Source organism: Aethalodelphis obliquidens, unplaced genomic scaffold (assembly GCF_003676395.1).
Source record: "Aethalodelphis obliquidens isolate GAN/ISIS:26980383/991018 unplaced genomic scaffold, ASM367639v1 scaffold72, whole genome shotgun sequence".
Taxonomy (NCBI): Eukaryota; Metazoa; Chordata; class Mammalia; order Artiodactyla; family Delphinidae; genus Aethalodelphis; species Aethalodelphis obliquidens.
The window spans coordinates 8596388-8612780 of NW_020838016.1; the positions used below are offsets into that span (position 1 = coordinate 8596388).

The 16393-nt window shown below is 50.3% G+C and overlaps 1 protein-coding gene across 10 annotated transcripts in view; it reads left to right on the forward strand.

The window, feature by feature from the left end:
• The window catches only part of PXYLP1 (2-phosphoxylose phosphatase 1), a 68105-nt gene that overhangs the window by 42553 nt on the left and 9159 nt on the right, over positions 1-16393 (forward strand). For 8 of the 10 annotated variants that reach the window (XM_027091549.1, XM_027091548.1, XM_027091550.1 and 5 more), the window contains 2 exons: positions 8850-9008; positions 10360-10486. In XM_027091549.1, the coding sequence (XP_026947350.1) occupies positions 8850-9008; positions 10360-10486 (286 nt within the window). Of the gene's footprint in view, positions 1-169; positions 5493-6121; positions 6321-7988; positions 8249-8849; positions 9009-10359; positions 10487-16393 lie in introns of those variants that run through there. The other 2 variants (XM_027091558.1, XM_027091557.1) reach the window with 2 other exon arrangements.

The window sequence follows — 16393 nt, forward strand, 5'->3', positions numbered from 1 at the left end:
AGGGGTAGACAACCAAAGTGTCCAACAGGAAATACTGCTGCATCCATTATACCATGTTTACATAGACCTGTCTATATTGACTTGGAAGGTTGTCCATAATATATCTACTAAAAGGACATGTGGTATTTTGTGTGTGTGTGTGTGTGTGTGTGTGTGTGTGTGTGTGTGTGTGTGTGTGTGTGTGTAGTCAGCAATATTGATAAGAAGGGGAATCTCCCATTTTAGAGGAGAGGAAACTATCCAGGCTAGTTAGTAAAACCAGGAAGTGTTAGTAAAATGAGTCAGTGAATTCAGGAGAACATGTGCCAGTCGCCAAGACTGTATGAGGAGAGAGACAAAGTAGGAAAGGAAGCTGCAGGATGTTGACACTGTAGTACCCACTGAGTGGAGCTGAGCCGGGGATGCAGTGGGAGTCTGCCCAGGTAGAGTTTGCACCGATCAGCTTGGGCCCCACTCCTGTTGTCTTGGCAACAGGGCTCCAAGCTGATGACATTAAACAAAAAGAAACTTGAAGTGAGGTAAGTGGTCATCAGAGGCAGAGCCTTGTGGTCTTGGTAGCATCCCACCAGGGGGAAGGGGTTGGAGGGGGAGGTTTTTGAGACTGATCAGCAGTGAGGTCTTGGGGGACAGAATCTGAACCCCAAATAAGAAGGTGAAGTCAGGAATGCACACAGAGAGAGCTCTGGAACAGTCCCACCATCCTTCCTGCCAGCGTGGCCCCGGCACACGACGCCTCACTGGGGCCCGGCAGAGCCAGGCCGCCCAGAGTGGGAGGGACAGGGAGTTCGCTGCAATGCAGGGCCCTCTCTGAATTAACTGTTTTGGGCTCCGGCATCACCTCTTGCCCTCCCTGTCTCCCTCCCTCTTTTTTCTGTATCATCTGAGGGGCTGGACCCCACTGGCCAGGGGTTTTGCCTCTTGGGGAACTTGGAACCCCGCTCTGCTTCTCCCCAGTCTCAGGTATCTAGCAGAGAGTGAGATGGCCAGTCTCCACAGCGTCCAGATACCTGAGGCCCCCTTGCCCCCCGCAGTGCGTGATCTCTCACTGAGGTGGCCTCCCCAAGGCTCTCCCACCCACCTGACGGCTCTTCCCTTTGACCCTTTTCACAGAAGCAAATGACCAGCCTTGACCCACCTTTCTGAGCAGGTGGTTTGGTGGCCTCAGTGGGGTGCAGACCTTTGAGACACAGAAAACTTTCTGCTCTTGGGGAAGGGGGAACAGTGTCCTTGGGCCATAGTGACCCTGTCACCATTCCCACCGGAGCAGGGACAGGAGCACAGTTTCACCTCTGGCAGGACATGCAGCCACACGCACACTGCACCATTCACTGTGGGTTCTCTGGGTGGGAAGAATATACGTGACTCACTTCTTTTTATACCTTAGTATCGATGGCTATTTTAGGATGAACACGGGTTTATATGAATTGTAAAGATCCCTTTTCATTTTATAAAAAGAGAAAAATCTCTTATCGAGGGCGTTGACATTGGAAACCTACTTCCAGGTACACTGAGTTCTTAGCCTGAGTTCATGGATATCTGCATTGTCTCACATGGCTTCAGGGGTGCTGTGAACCCCCAGAAATCAAATTTAAAAGTAAGTATATGCAGTCCTTTTTCAAGGGTGAAGGTCATCGGTAGCTCTTATCAGATTCTCAAAGGTAAGGTAGAGGGGATCCAGGCCCTGAGTTGGGTCAGGATGTCTGAGGTTCTTTTCGTAGCTCTGTCTGGGGACCTGTCTTGAACATCTCTCTGATTTCTAGTCTCTGTCATGATTTGTCCTTGGTGCTCGCAGCATCTACCCCAGGGGACCCGGTTAGGTCAAGGCCAGTTACCAGTGGCCCCATAGGAGTGTGAGGTTTCCTGGCTCCTCCAGGAGTCCGCAGCTGGGCTCAGGCTCAGGTCGCAGTGGGTCTCCTGCCCCTGCAGTCTGGCCGTCCTGTGGACTTGGGTCTCAGTTGTCAGAAGGAGGTCAGGCAGGGAGGAGATGAGAGCTTGCAGACAGCCTAGGACAGGAACTGAGTCCTCGGCCGCATGAGGCCCCACCGTGTTGTGGGCTCTGGTGGTGTAGTTCTAGTTTTTATTTGAGAATTACACACATTTTTATATTCAGTGCAGGCTGGAGACAGAAAGGGCATTAAAGATGCCTTAGTGGATTGAGGAACACAAAGGGAATTGTGGGAATTACCTGTCAGAGCAAATCATTCTTCTTTGGCAGGCCAGTGAAGGAGAGAATTCAAGAGCCTTTTGGACTATTGGGAGGAAGAAATCGGAGACATCAGGTGACAGGACTAGGGGTGTTTAACTTATGAGAAGGCACCATCTTGGATAAGCAGAATTATTTAAGGGAGTTGTGGCCCCAGGGCTGACTGAGGACAGACTTGAGTGGCACAAGGAAGAGGTGTCTCTAGTCACCTAGGCAGGTGACCAGCCCGGGGCTGAGGTCCCAGCAGGCATGAGGCAAGCTGTGGAGCTAGGAAGGTGAAAAGCAGGTGCTGGGGCCACACGTCGGCCCCACAAGGTTCTTTGCCGGCGCAGTCAGTGGTGAGACCTCTGGGGCAGCTGAGCGCACAGCCGTGGAGACAGAAGTCAGCCAACACTTGCCCACCTGCCCTGGGACACCTGTGGATCCCTGACACCTGTCTGCAACCTGCCAGGGTGTCTGTGTAATCAGAGGAAGAGCTGACAACTAAACAACAGCAGGATAACTAAACAACTAAGGCAGGGATGGCAGGAGGTGCGGGTTCCGAGGTCACCTGACTCCCTGTAAAACTGACTCTTCCACATGGGGAAGTTCTCTCTCCTGGAAAGGGCCTTTATTGGCACAGTGGGCTAGTTGCCAGGTCCCATCCCTGGGGCCATCAGGATAGCAAGGGGAGGGTCCTGGAGGAGGGGCATGACCACGCCCACCACAGCACAGGATTGGCATGGGAGAGGAGCCACCCACTGAAGGGAAGGAGGGGTGGTGCCCTGATCCAGGCGTGGGCCCACGGTGCTCCGTCAAAATCTTCCTGTAAAGCCCTGTATACAGCGGGTTATTCAGGCTAGAGCTGCTGGGAGAAGGCCAGGAAGCAGGTGGGTTCTTGTCCTCTGCCCTGGGCCAGAGCCCCCATATGGAGTGAAGAGCTGGAGGCCGTGGGCACCGGCTTAGTGCCCTGGAGGAGAGGCACTGGCCTGTCTTCATGCAAGTCAGAGTGACTCCCAGGGAATGAGCTGGCTGCACACACCCGGCTGTAACATGACCCGCTGACTGTGTGCATCGCTGGGCATCTGGAAGTAACTAAGGGGGCCCGAGGCCCGAGGCCAGACAGGAAGGAGCCCTCTGCCTAGCGGCCTGTGCTAATTAAGTCATGATCTGACCCTGACCCTGGACTCTTTGTTTCTCTCCTTTCCTCTCTTCCGTGGGGCCGTCAATAGAATAAATAAAAATTAAAAGAAGCAAATCATCATTGGATGAAACATCTCTCTTCAGACACGTTCATAGCATTGGCTACTGAGCAGAGACTTGCTGGTAGGCCGTATTTCACCTGACGCTCTTCTCGAGCACTCTTAACACCCTCCCCAACTGGACTGTAAGCTCCTGCAGAAGCGCAGAGACCGTAGCCTTTTATTCTCTGAAGACTTCCCAGCAGGTGCTCCATAAATGCTGGATGGCTGGATGGGAGGTCAGCAGGCCTGGCTTACAGGCTGTGGAGCCCCAGGCCAGTCCCTTGACCTGCCTCTGCCTGAGGTCCATTGCCTGGTTGATGGTTGCTCTTCCTTGATGAAGTCCAAGGCTGGAAAAAGCAGCGTGGGCCAGTTGGCTCGAATTCTAGTCACAGCTACAGGGATGTCTGCTAATGAGGCACATGGACCCTTCCTCTGCACGTTGGGGAGGGTGTGGGTGAGACGGGGAGGGCCTGCGTGAAACAGCACCTGATGGTTTTACTCTGTGCTTCTAAGAAGTTTGCTAGTTGCCTTTACGAGTGAGGGGGCCCAGGGAACCGCTTTAGAGGTCTTGTTCTCGGCCATTATTTGACATTGAGACCTCGCTGGCATCTTCGTATACAAGAAGGTTTATGGATGTGAGACAGGATGAAAATGACTGTAGGTGAGATGAGCAGGTAAGGCAGACATAAACGGGAGAGACTCGTATCCACGGGGTGGCTTATGAGGTGTTCTCTTCTGCTGGGAAATCACACCACAAAGAAATTGCGCGCCCATTGGTGCTGAGTTAATTATCAATTAAAGGCATCTCCTATTCTGTAATTGATGTTGGCCACAGTGATACTGGGGTCCCAGGCACTCATCTAGGTTCATGGGGTTTTTTACACCTACATGATGAAACTTGTTATCCTTCCATCTGTTTGCCTGCCCGCTGTTCTTCTGACGCTCCCACAGTCCTTTTTTCTTCTGAGCTGCTGTCATCTGCGTGGGATCAGCAGAGCTCCTACTTGTCCTGAGGGCATCGGAGGAGCTGGGGAGGCCTGCCAGGAGAAGCAGTATCCTGCAGCGCCAGGCCCCAGGCGTGGAATCTGCTCCCCAGCCCCTGAGTCTGCCCCACAGCCCCCTCTGAGATGAACAAGGCAAGCCCAGGATTCCTAATGGGCAAGTCAGGCAGCAGCCGGGGCAGAGGTGCCTCCAGCCCAGGTCTGCTCCTTTGCAGCCGACCTTTCCCCAGATCCCTGTGCGTCAGCCCCGGTGGGACCAACTGGACCGGGCTTCAGAGGTATCTCGATCCTGCCTGCTGCCTCTTGTCTGCTGTCCCTCCGCCTCCTCTCCTCTTCCCCGTGTTGCCAGCTTCATTTCTGCCTTTCAGTCCCAGCTTGGGTGTCTTCTCGAGGAAACCTGCTTGGACGATCCCCAGCCCCCGGGCTGGTCAGGTGACTGCTTTCCCTTAGTGTTCCCACATGAGGATTCAAGAAGGTATTTCACCAGAAGCATGGAGCACAGTGCCTGGCTCAGGGCAGACCTTTAATTCAACAAGTACTTATGGAGGGCCTTCCCTGTGCTGGTTGCTGGGGGAATATAAACTTGAAAGAGACGTAGTTCTGACCCTCTGGACATTTGGGTTGGTGAGTTGATAACTGTGGACACCTCTGCTTACATGTACTGTAGTGTGAGCTGGGAGGGCAGCAAGAACCAGGTGGGCTCATAGAAGGGGGATGTCCAAACTACTTGGGGATTCGGGGTGGGCTTCCTGGAGGAGGTGACCCCTGGGATGAGTTACAGAGTTGGCCAGATCTGGGAAACAGAGGTTGGGGTAAGGTTAGAGGCATAAGCAAGAGGAGGGAAACATCCTGAAAAGCATCCTGTGGGAATGGGGGCAGCTCTGAGCAGTTCAGGACAATGAGAACCAAGGTAGGGGAGGGCACGTAGGGAGATGGAACTGGGGAGACGTCTCACCCCGTGGCCTCTATGCATCAGAACTTCCCCTGATTGTCTGGCATCTCGAGGACCCTTCAAAGGACTGACGCTGTGTCCTGGTGACTCAGGAAGGTGCGAAACAGTGGAAGGTAATTTCAACAGCTAGTGGGCGAGGTTGACAGGCCCAGATGCCAGAGGAAGCAGCAGATAAAAACTTTCTGGATGGAAGGTTTCTTTACCTGTGGCTTTCAAACCATTGCTTCCTTGAGTTGTGGGTGGTTCCTATCTTAGTCTGTTGGGCTGCTAAATAAAAATACCGTAAACTGGCTGGCTTATAAACAACAGAAATTTATTTCTCACAGTTCTCGACACTGGGTAGTCTAAGATGAAAGCACTGGCAGATTTGGTGTCTAGTGAGAGCCCACTTCCTAGAAGGCATCTTTTTGCTGTAACCTCACATGGCAGAAATGGGGGCGGGGGAGATCGTTGGGGTCTCTTTTATAAGGGCACTAATCCCATTCATGAGGGCTCCACCCTCTTGACCATATCACTCCCAAAGGCCTCACCTCCAAATACCATCACCTTGGTAGTAAGGATTCAACATGTGAATCTGGGGGGACATAAACATTCAGCTTATAGCAGTTCCCAGGCGGCAGCCCCAACAAGCCTAACCCCGTGTGCTCTCAGATAAGCCAGCAAACTGGGGGGACTCTGGGATGTGCAGGGACCCATGCCCCTCTGTCCCTGTGTCACTCATATTATTATCATGTCTCCTTAGCTTCGCTTTTCCCTGGCCCAGACTCAAAGGGAGTCTGCCCACAGGCATGGCCAAGGGGCCAGAACCTGGTACCACTTTATAACAGAGCAGAGTAAAGGATTGAGGGGTGCCGCACAGCCGGCAGGGCTGGGTCATTGACATACTGCCTGAGGACATCTACTTCTCATCATTCTCTTGATCTGGCACAAATCCTCCCATGGTAAATGACCTCTGGACACCAGAGCTAGTATTAGCAGTTCTGGGGCCTTCTAGCTGTTAGGAAGAAAGTGCCTCTAGGACCAGTCAAAGGGCTAATTTGAGTTGGTGAAGGGCCAGCTCTAGCTCTGTGGTTGTTGTTTTATCATAAGTAATGAACGAAAAATATGCTTATTGAAAAAAAAAGTATATCGAGACATTATAGAAATATGCATATATTTCTATACCTATAGAATATATGTAACATATGCTTATTGTTAACCCATACCTACATATGTACGTGCGTGGATTTGTAAAACAATATAGGCAGTTATAGAAAAACAAGTGAAAATACTTCTTCACACCCCGTTCTACCCATTCCCCAAAGGCATTGTGATAGATGTCCTTGTAGACATTTTTCTGTTCATTTACATAAGAGTGCCTGTATATTCATACGTTTATGGTTAATTTTTTCTTTCCACAAAAAGGCTTGTATAGATATCCAGTGACTTGGCTTATTCACTGCATTTATCTTTGATGCTTTTCCATTCTTTTTAACTGTGGCAGAATATTCCACTGTGGATGTGACATTCTGTTCTGCTGATGAAAGATATTTAGGTCATTTCCCTTTTTTTGTTGTTGTTATAAACAGCGCTGCGGTGAATCTCTTTGGCCATACGTCTTGGTGATGGGAATTGATATCTTTGTCGAATAGATTCCAAGAGGTAGAATAATGGGGTCATGGATAAAGCACATGTAACATTTTAGTGGCGACTGCCAAATACTTCTTCCGAAAAGTCCTTCCAGTTTCCTCTCTCACTTGCAGTATATGGAAATGTAGGTTTCACACCCTTGCCAGTACTGATATTATTGTTAAAATGTGAATTTTTAGTCTGGTGAGGTGGGGGTGAATCATATCCTATTGTTTTATTTTGTATTTCTTTAAGTATGTATAATGTTGAACATTTTTTCATGTGTTTATTGCCACTGGTATTTATTTTTCTTTAATTAGCCTGCTTATATCCTTTATTGATTTTTCAGTTGTAGATCTGTGCACTTTGGATATTAATAACTTGTAATATATGTTGCAAATATTTCCCTCTCAGTGGATTGCTTATCTTTTACTTTTGTTTATGACATCTGTTTGCCAAAGGGAAGTTTTAAATATTTACAGAAGAATTTGTAGGAGTAGCTAGGGAATTTAAGTGGACTTAGACTGGGGATTGGGCCCTGTTTTAGCTGTCGTTCAAATGTATGCGTATATATTATATGATGATTAATAAGCCTTTTAGAAGTTAAATGATTCATGGGCACACCTATTTCTGTGTATTTCCTCAGTTGGCAATGCTAAAAGTCCAACTGTTATTTTGTAGGGAGTTCCAAATTGGGAACTCTTAGAAAGACTGGGGACCACTGACCCAGAAGATGGACTTACACCTGCTTATAAATAATTGATAAAGTGTATGAACCAGGACTCATTTCGTTGAAAGTAACAGAAACCCAACTCAAACTAGCTGAAATAAGACGACTTTCTCGACTTACAGAACTGGAACATCGAATGGACACTTTGACCACCTCTGGACCCAGGGGCTCGAAGGGTGGATGTCCTCAGGTCTTCCTTCCTCTTTCTGATAACTCTCTTCATTTGTTGGTCTGGCTTATCTCTACTTAGCCTCATTTTCTTCCACTGCAGAGGCTGCCCATGAGCGACAGATGGCTGGGGCAGCCCCAGGTTTCCATTCTTAGAGATCAGCGTCCGGGAGAAAAGGAGCCCCTTTCCCCGTGTGTGTAGTGTACCTCTCTCAAGGAGGCAGGACGATGTGATTGACAGTTCACCCGAACCACATGCGAGGGAAGGAGTGGTTCACCAACAGAAAGAGCAGTAGATGGACAAACAGAACAGACTGCAGGTCCAGCAGACGGTGGGGGAGAACCTGGTCTGGAGGCAGAGGGGTGAGCTTGAGATGGCTTTCCATCCACCGTGTACACCTTGGGCAGCTGCCGCAGCCTCCCCTTGGACCCCTGGCTCTCTGCTCTGTAAAGTGGTCTCTTGAGGATTAATGAGCGGATGCCTGTGCTTGGGCTCAGGGGCCCACAAACTGCAAAGCAGATGATATTAAATGAGATACGTCAGACACCTGTCCAGCACTTTGTAGGCACTCAATAGGTGATGGTTTTCCTCCTTAGTATTTACCAGAATGCAGAGGCTGTTCAGAACGAAGTAATCGGGTTGCATGAAATTAGTGTGTAAGTTCTTCCTTTACCACCATGGGTGAGGCCCCCTCTCTCTGGGGGGCCCACCTGGTGTTGCGTAGATAATTACTGATAAGGAAAGGATAATGGCATTGAGAGAAAGAGGCAGGGCTTGGAGGGGGCTCAAGAAACAGTTGAAGCTGACTTTTTGCTACATTGAAGTCCAGCCTAATTCTGAGGGAGTCGATAGTTACGGTGAAAATCCAGCTGCCCTCTGGGCCTGTCTAGCTGGCCTGTGCACCCTATCGCCGCCCCCCGCCCAGGACCATGTGTGTCGTGACCTGCTTTGCTTTCTCTGCAGTCCACCTGATCCCAGTGTCGGCAGCTAAGAATGGAGTCACTGGCAAGAATCGAAAGAGGATCATGCCTGACCCGGTGACGGAGCCCCCCGTGACGGACCCCGTTTACGAAGCCCTTTTGTACTGCAACATTCCACGTGTGGCCGAGCGCAGCATGGAAGGTAGGCCTGGCTGCGCTGCCCAGCGTGGTACCATCTTCAACCAGCATCTAAGGAGCTAGACGGCTAGGGCCCAAAGCTTGCAGTTGCCACCAGGCTGTGTCCTTGAATGAGTTTCCAGGTCTTAGTTTCCTTGTCTGTAAAATGGGCATAACTTGCCGTCCCTCCTCACAGGGCTGCTGGGAGGATTAAGTGACCTCTTTGAGCAGCACGAGGCTCATGATGAGCCCTCCACAAATGTTTGCCATCATCCTGATTATCAGTGAGACAGCAGTGGGATGGAAAGGTGGCCTTGGCTGGCCCTAGGGTGTCATCCTCAGCTAACTCCTTTCCCGGGCGGGCTCTCTCTAGGCTTAGGACCTCCACAGCATGCCCTGCTGGTGTCTTGAAGTGAAGGTGTAGGAAAATATGATTTCTATGTTGAGTTTTGCTTTGTTGAAAGTGTATCAAAGAATGATGGTGAATATTTATCTGTTTGTGCCCTGCTGTGTTTCACGAGAGGGAGATTTAAAGCAGAAGTCATTGTTTCCAGTACTTCTGTGGGCCTCCCCTAGTCTGTGGATGTGTGTGAGGCTACATGAATAGTCTTTTTTTTTGCTTTACATTGTTGTGTTAGTTTCTGCTGCATAATAAAGTGAATCAGCTATACGTATACATATATCCCCATATCCCCTCCCTCTTGTGTCTCCCTCCCACCCTCCCTATCCCACCCCTCTAGGTGGACACAAAGCACCGAGCTGGTCTCCCTGTGCTATGCGGCTGCTTCCCACTAGCTATCTATTTTACATTTGGTGGTGTATATATGTCCATGCCACTCTCTCACTTCGTCCCAGCTTACCCTTTCCCGTCCCCGTGTCCTCAAGTCCATTCTCTATGTCTGCATCTTTATTCCTGTCCTGCCCCTACATTCTTCATGACCTTTTTTTAGATTCCATATATATGTGTTAGCATACGGTATTTGTTTTTCTCTTTCTGACTTACTTCACTCTATATGACAGACTCCAGGTTCATCCACCTCACTACAAATAGCTCAATTTCGTTCCTTTTTATGGCTGAGTAGTATTCCATTGTATATATGTGCCACATCTTCTTTATCCATTACATGAATAGTCTTGCCCACGTTTCACTGGAGGTCAGGTGACCCCCACCACACCCCAGAGCCTCCCCATGACTTCCAGGGGGCTGGGGCATAAGCAGCCCTCTCACGTTCCTGTGCCCTGCCCCGTGAGGCTGGTCAGAGGCCTCCCACCCAGCACAGCACCCTTCCACCACCGTCACCCCTCCCCTCCTCTGCGAGGTCAAAGGGATGGACATCTCCTGGGTGATAACCAGACAGTGTGCTTCCCTCTCGCAGGTCACGCTCCGCATCATTTTAAGCTGGTCTCAGTGCATGTGTTCATTCGACACGGGGACAGGTACCCACTGTACGTCATTCCCAAAACGAAGCGCCCAGAAATTGACTGCACTCTGGTGGCTAACAGGTAAATTGCAGTTTTCCTAAAAGTCATTTTCAAGAATCTGTTGCTTCTGTTGAAATTAAAAGGCTGACCGGAGAATTACAGAATCGGGGAGTGGCCTACACTTGTCCAGTGAGTACTGCTTGCCAGGAGTCTGATCGTCAGAACACTCCTGCAGGGGAATCCCATTTCACAGTTGAGAGGATAGAGGCCCAGAGAGGTGAGAACACCTGCCTAAGGCCACACAGCAGATAAACTGAGATTTCAGCCCAGGCCAGCCTGCTATCTGCAGTCTCCCACCCTGCTATTCTTCAGTTTGAGAAACAACTGGGACGGGGTGCAGTGAGCACTGGGTTAGGAGTCCTCGGACCCTGGCGTGGCCGTTCCATTGAGGGGAGCTGGTATGTCCCTTAGGCTCTCTGAGCCTCAGCCTTCTGTCTCTAAAATGGGGATGACGCTGCTGACCGCACAGGGATGGGGTGAGGAATAAGTGGGTTGATAAGGAGATGCACATTACCAGTTGCAAAGCCACAACCGGAAGACATTTATTTCAACCTTTTCATTCTTCACAGGAGTAGAGACAGCCTGCCCTTGGTTGAGAGCCCTTACGATGAAAAATACTTGAAAAGAGAGTAGAAATTGTGCATGTGGACATGGCATGGCTCTACAATGAGAGGCACAGTTAGCAATAAAGTGATGGGCCAGGCCTCAGCAAATGTGTCAGGGGACGCATAACCTCCCAAGCAGAGTTTACTGAATGAGGAGCGGAGGCGGGGGAAGTGCTCTGTGGGGATGACGTTCTGTTGATGGAATGCCTTGGGTGCCAGCCCGCCCCGGGCAGCGCCAGCCTGGGGGAACCATGGATTGCCTCCGTGCAGCCAGGGCTGTCCCTTCACAGTGGACTGCAGCGTGGACCCGGGAATTCCAGGTTAACCCTTTGCTTCTCAGCCTTCTTGCTGTCTAATATCAAGGGGAAGATGAAGTGAACCATTTTATGTAAAAACATCACGAAATACCATGTGACTCTAGGCTTTCATTTCCTGCTGGAGGCCACGAGCCTCGCAGCCTGGGGATTTACGTCTTCTTTTCTGTGTTCAGCAAATACGGATGCATGTCCTTGTGTCCCATGGGCTGGGAAACACCCTGGATGGAGTCCCGCCCATGTCAGAGCACCAGGCAGTCCCTGGCTTTCTTCCTCGTCTCTAGCCCTCTGTGCTGGCCTTTCTGCTGGGACCCTCGGCCCCTGCCAACCACTGCCTGCCAGCCCCTCACCCTTCAGGCCTTTGCACCTGCCGTTTGGCTTGCTGGCCCCCTCCCAAAGCTCCTTCAAGGCCCCCTGAGATGGTACGCCTTCTAGGAGACCTCTCCCAGTGCGTCAGCAGGGATTCTCTGCTTGTATCAGGCACCGCCACTGCCTCAGTCAACCTGAGAAAGGGGGACGTAGGGAAGAATCTCAGAACAGAATACGTAACGACCAGACCTTAACTGGCTTAGGACTAGGCAAGGGTGGAGGCCACTTGCTGTGCTGGGTATTAACCCTTTAGTTTCTGGGCTGGAGCATCCAGGGTGGCGGGAGGACACAGGGAGGGCAGCTGGGGGGAGTGGCTTTGCTCCTTCGGGCGCAGCAGAGTGTCAGCGTGTTAACAACTGGCACAGTCCTGCCGTTGTACAGGACTTTGAACAGCCCAGGGACAGGCGGGCCACTAGGCCGCTGAGCTGGCCGGACCCAGGGCAGCCTCAAGGGCTTTGTGGGAGGTACCACGCTTCAGCCGGCAGCTCGCAGCTTCTACTCCCCTTTCTCTGGCTGGGCTTCAGGTACCCAGGCGTGAGAATGGGTCTGCCCCCCCAGGCCAGTCTGCTGTTGCTGGAGAGGTCCCTGAGCACCGCGAGGCCTCGAGGGCCACCTGGCTCTTCCCAGGGATGGGCCCAGTGGGCAGGGCCGCCGGGCGGCGTGCAGGCCTCCAGTGGGCCTGCTGGTGCTCGATGACTTGTCCTCTCAGCATCGTTGTCTGTGCTCTGCCTGCACCACCGGCCCCTCAGGGCACTGAGTCTTATACCTTCCATATCACTGGTGCCCAGCCCGAGCCTGGCATGTAAGTTGTTGGACTGGGTTGGTTGCAGAATGAATTCAGGAGCCCAGTGAGAATCACAGGTCATCACTGCCTATCGTGTATCTATCATAGGAGATTTGAGTCTTGACCATGAAATCCTCTGAGGCCGTTGTCACCGGTTTGATGTAGGGCAAATCCCTTTACCTCTCTGAGCCTCAGTATTCTGTCTGAGAGCATGTGGATAGTAATACGGTAAGTCCCCTGCATACAAACAAGTTCCATTCTGAGACCGCGTTTGTAAGTCCAGTTTGTTCGTAAGTCCAACGGAGTTAGCCGAGGTACCCAAGTTTTACAGATGACACCAGACACGTGAACTAACTTACATGATCGGACATGCGAACGTACGTTCGCATCTTTGAAAGCTTTGGAGGATCGTATGTAGGGGACTTACCGTACCTCCCCTAAAACATCCTCGTGAAGCCTACTAAGGTGATGGAGTAAAGCGCTGAGAGCCTGGTTCCCGCTGAGAGCTTGAGAAATGGTGTTTCATTTACCAAAGCAGCCTGGAATCTCCCAGGCCCGGCCTCTTTTCCTCTCTGAGTGGCCGTGGTCACAGGGCCAGGTCGGGTCCCGGGGTCCCTCGTTCTGCCACAGCCCTGACGGGGCCACTTCTGGAGCTCCCAGCTGAGAGGTGCAGTTCCTGGGGACCAGCTGCCCCCGCTGCCTCTGCCTCATTTCCCCCCGGCCTTGGTCTTTTGGTCTAGTTCTATTTCATACAAATACATTCTGTATTTTTAGGAGCTACTTTGAATCGTTTATAGAAAGTGGGTGGAGTATGCATGTTTAATTAATTAATGACATTTAATGAATTCCATCTTTTATAACAATAGAAGTTGACTTGTCATTATAAATGCACACTTAGTGTAAGAGTGAGCAGGACCCCCAGCTAAGGGGACCCACTCTGGGCCTCTGAACCCCCTGGGACTGTGGGATCTGGGTCACCAGCTGTGCCTGCTGCCTTCCCAGGTGCCAGTTCGGCTTCACGAATTATTAATTTTTATGGCCTCCTCAAAGGCGGAGCGTCCTGAATTGTGCCCGTTACTCCCGTCTGGTGAAGGACACTGTCTGGGCTGGCGGCGGGCGTGCAGTGAGCTGAACCAGCAGGAGCCGGACACCCCAGTGTTTCCCTTCCTAAGGACACCTTCCACGACTCTCAGAGTCTTTGTAGTGGAAGCTGCCTCCCCGTGAGTAGTCGTGGGGCTCAGGAACGTTGTCTGGCCGGGAGGCAGAGGTTGACTTGAGAGTTTAGCATGTAGACGGCAGCCGAAGCTGTGGACTTGAACGGTATCCCATACAGAGCCTCTGGAGTGAGGTAAGGGCCAAAAACAGAGCCCTATACGAGCACCAGCCAATTACAGCACGGAGAGAAAGGAGGGTCCCAGGAGGAGATGGAGAAGTTGCAACAGGAAGGAGGCAGGAGAGTGATGTTACGAGAGCTGAGGAAGCAGAGTTTCAGGAAGGGGGAGGGGGTGGGTAATCACCTCAAACAGAGCGAAAAGGTCCAGAAAGCTAAAGACTGGGAAAGGTATACTAAGTTTATCTTTTTAGAATTTCATTTTATTAATAATATAAAATAGTAAATCCTTTAATTAGCATAACTTGTAAAAATCCATGCTATGAACTTGTTATGGTTTCTAGCCATATAAGCTTTTTTGAATTGTGTTTCCTGGTAACAGTGTCACTGGTCTTATACCTCTTCTCTGCTCGTCTTAATGATCTGTACAGAACTCAGTAGTTGCTCAGGTTATGGCTAAAGCACAATAAGTTTTCTTACAGGTGTGTAGATGAGCCTTGGGGTTCCACGTATGCTTTGTGGCATAAATAGGTGTGAAAAATGCATATAAAAATGTAAACAAGACCTCTGAAGTGAATGGTTTGAAGGCTTAAGATGGTAGCACTGCTGGTTCTTTCCATTTTCAATATGAAAATAGATTTCCAATGAGAATACAGTAACGTGGGTTTTTCCTGAAGAAAAATTCATCATCACAGATATAATCATTTCTGTGTTGGTCAGGGTAAGGCTAGGCTGCATGCTGTTATAATAAAGACAACCAAGGAGGAATTCCCTGGTGGTCCAGTGGTTAGGACTCGGCATTTTCACTGCTGTGGGCCTGGATTCAATCCCTGGTCTGTGAACCATAAGCTGCGTGGTGCGCCCAAAAAATAAAAAAGAGAACCAAGAATGCATTGCCTTAGATAATAGAAGTTTATCTCTTGCGTGAAGGTCTGAGATGAGTGTTCCAGGTTGTATAACTTGGCTTTGCCTGGTCTTTCAGGGCCCCAGGTTCCTTCCAGGTTGTTGCTCCCACCGTGCCCTAGGCATGTCTACGTGACTGAACCTGGATTGCTGCAGTGCCTGAATAGCGGCCAGAGGGAAGGAAGAGAGTGTGAAGGGGGCACGCCCATGATCTGAAAGCCTAAACACAGACTGGCATACATCCTTCCATTCCACTGGAGAATACTTAGTCACGTGGCTCTGCCTGACCACTAGGACTTCAGAAATGGGCTCTAACCAAGTTGCCAAGAAGAGGAGGATAGATTTTAGTATATAGCTGTTAAAGAAAAAACAGAGCCAGAGAACAGATAAAGTGGTAAAAACAGATCTCATTCAGGAGTTAATGCAGAAGGGTAGAACTGGACTCAGTTCCAAATACAGCATGGACAAGTGGGGTTTTATAGCCCAGGAGCAGGGTGTGGGTCAGTGGATGGGGAATTACTATGAGGAGACATCAGGGGTCAGGGGGTTCTGGCTAAACTCACTCCACGGGACTCTTGCTGAAGGCAGACCAGGGTGATCAGATACCACCGGGGGTGAGGAGTTTGATCACGTATCAAGGGTGATCAGATATCAAAAGTGGGAGAGTCTGGCTAAACAGACTTAGCAGGATTTTTGCTGAAAACGGGCAATGCAAAGACAGATATAAATCGAAAGAAAATGAAAGTCCAGAGGTCAAGGCTTGGATGGGAAGAGGGTTCAGAGGAGACGAAAATTTGGTCAAAGAGAGTCTGTTACAAGTAACAGTCTCACTCACAACAGCCTTTATTTTTAATATTTCCATCAAAATCTGGATACTTTAATAAACACTGTGGGAACTTGCCATATTCGTTGCTACAGATTAAAAAGGCTTGGACTTCTCTTGAAGCATCGAAGGTTGGGGCACTTCCCAGTTGAAATCATTTCCGTGTGCTTCTGAGGTATTTACCATGCGCTGGGTACCCTCTCCACTGCAGGGATGGAGCAGTAGATGCAGTAGGCGGGACTAATCTCGGGTGGCTTTGACTGTGTCAGCTTGAAGTGGGAATCTCAGTGGCCTGACCGGGGATCGAACCCAGGCCACAGTGCTGCCCTGGCCTGCTTTGAAGAAAGAATTCAGCAAAGAGACAAAAAGTAGTGAGGCAAGTAAAGTGTTTATCAGGAGAGAAGATACGCGCGGAGAAAGCACGGGCGGGCTCAGAGAGAGAGAAAGAGAGCTGTGGGCTTTTGGGGTGGGTTAAATCACTTATATGGAGGCAGTTCTGCGTTTCCAATCATCTTGCTTTGTCTGGCTTTGAGTCCATATCTCGTCTGGCTCAGGGCCCTACCCTGGGTGCACTTGCATCTTTTAGCCAAGATGGACTCAGGCGCCAGGTTCCCTGAGAAGTTGACAGAACACATTATGGTCTAGCACCCCCTCCCCTGAGGATCCTTTCTGCACATGCGTAGCTTGGGGGTCTCCTTGACCTCCAGAATGAGAAATATGTGGTCTCTTTATCTTTGATCTCGGCAGGACTCAGCTCCTCCTGGCTCCTGCCATTGTCTTTATCTTGGAGTATCTGTCCA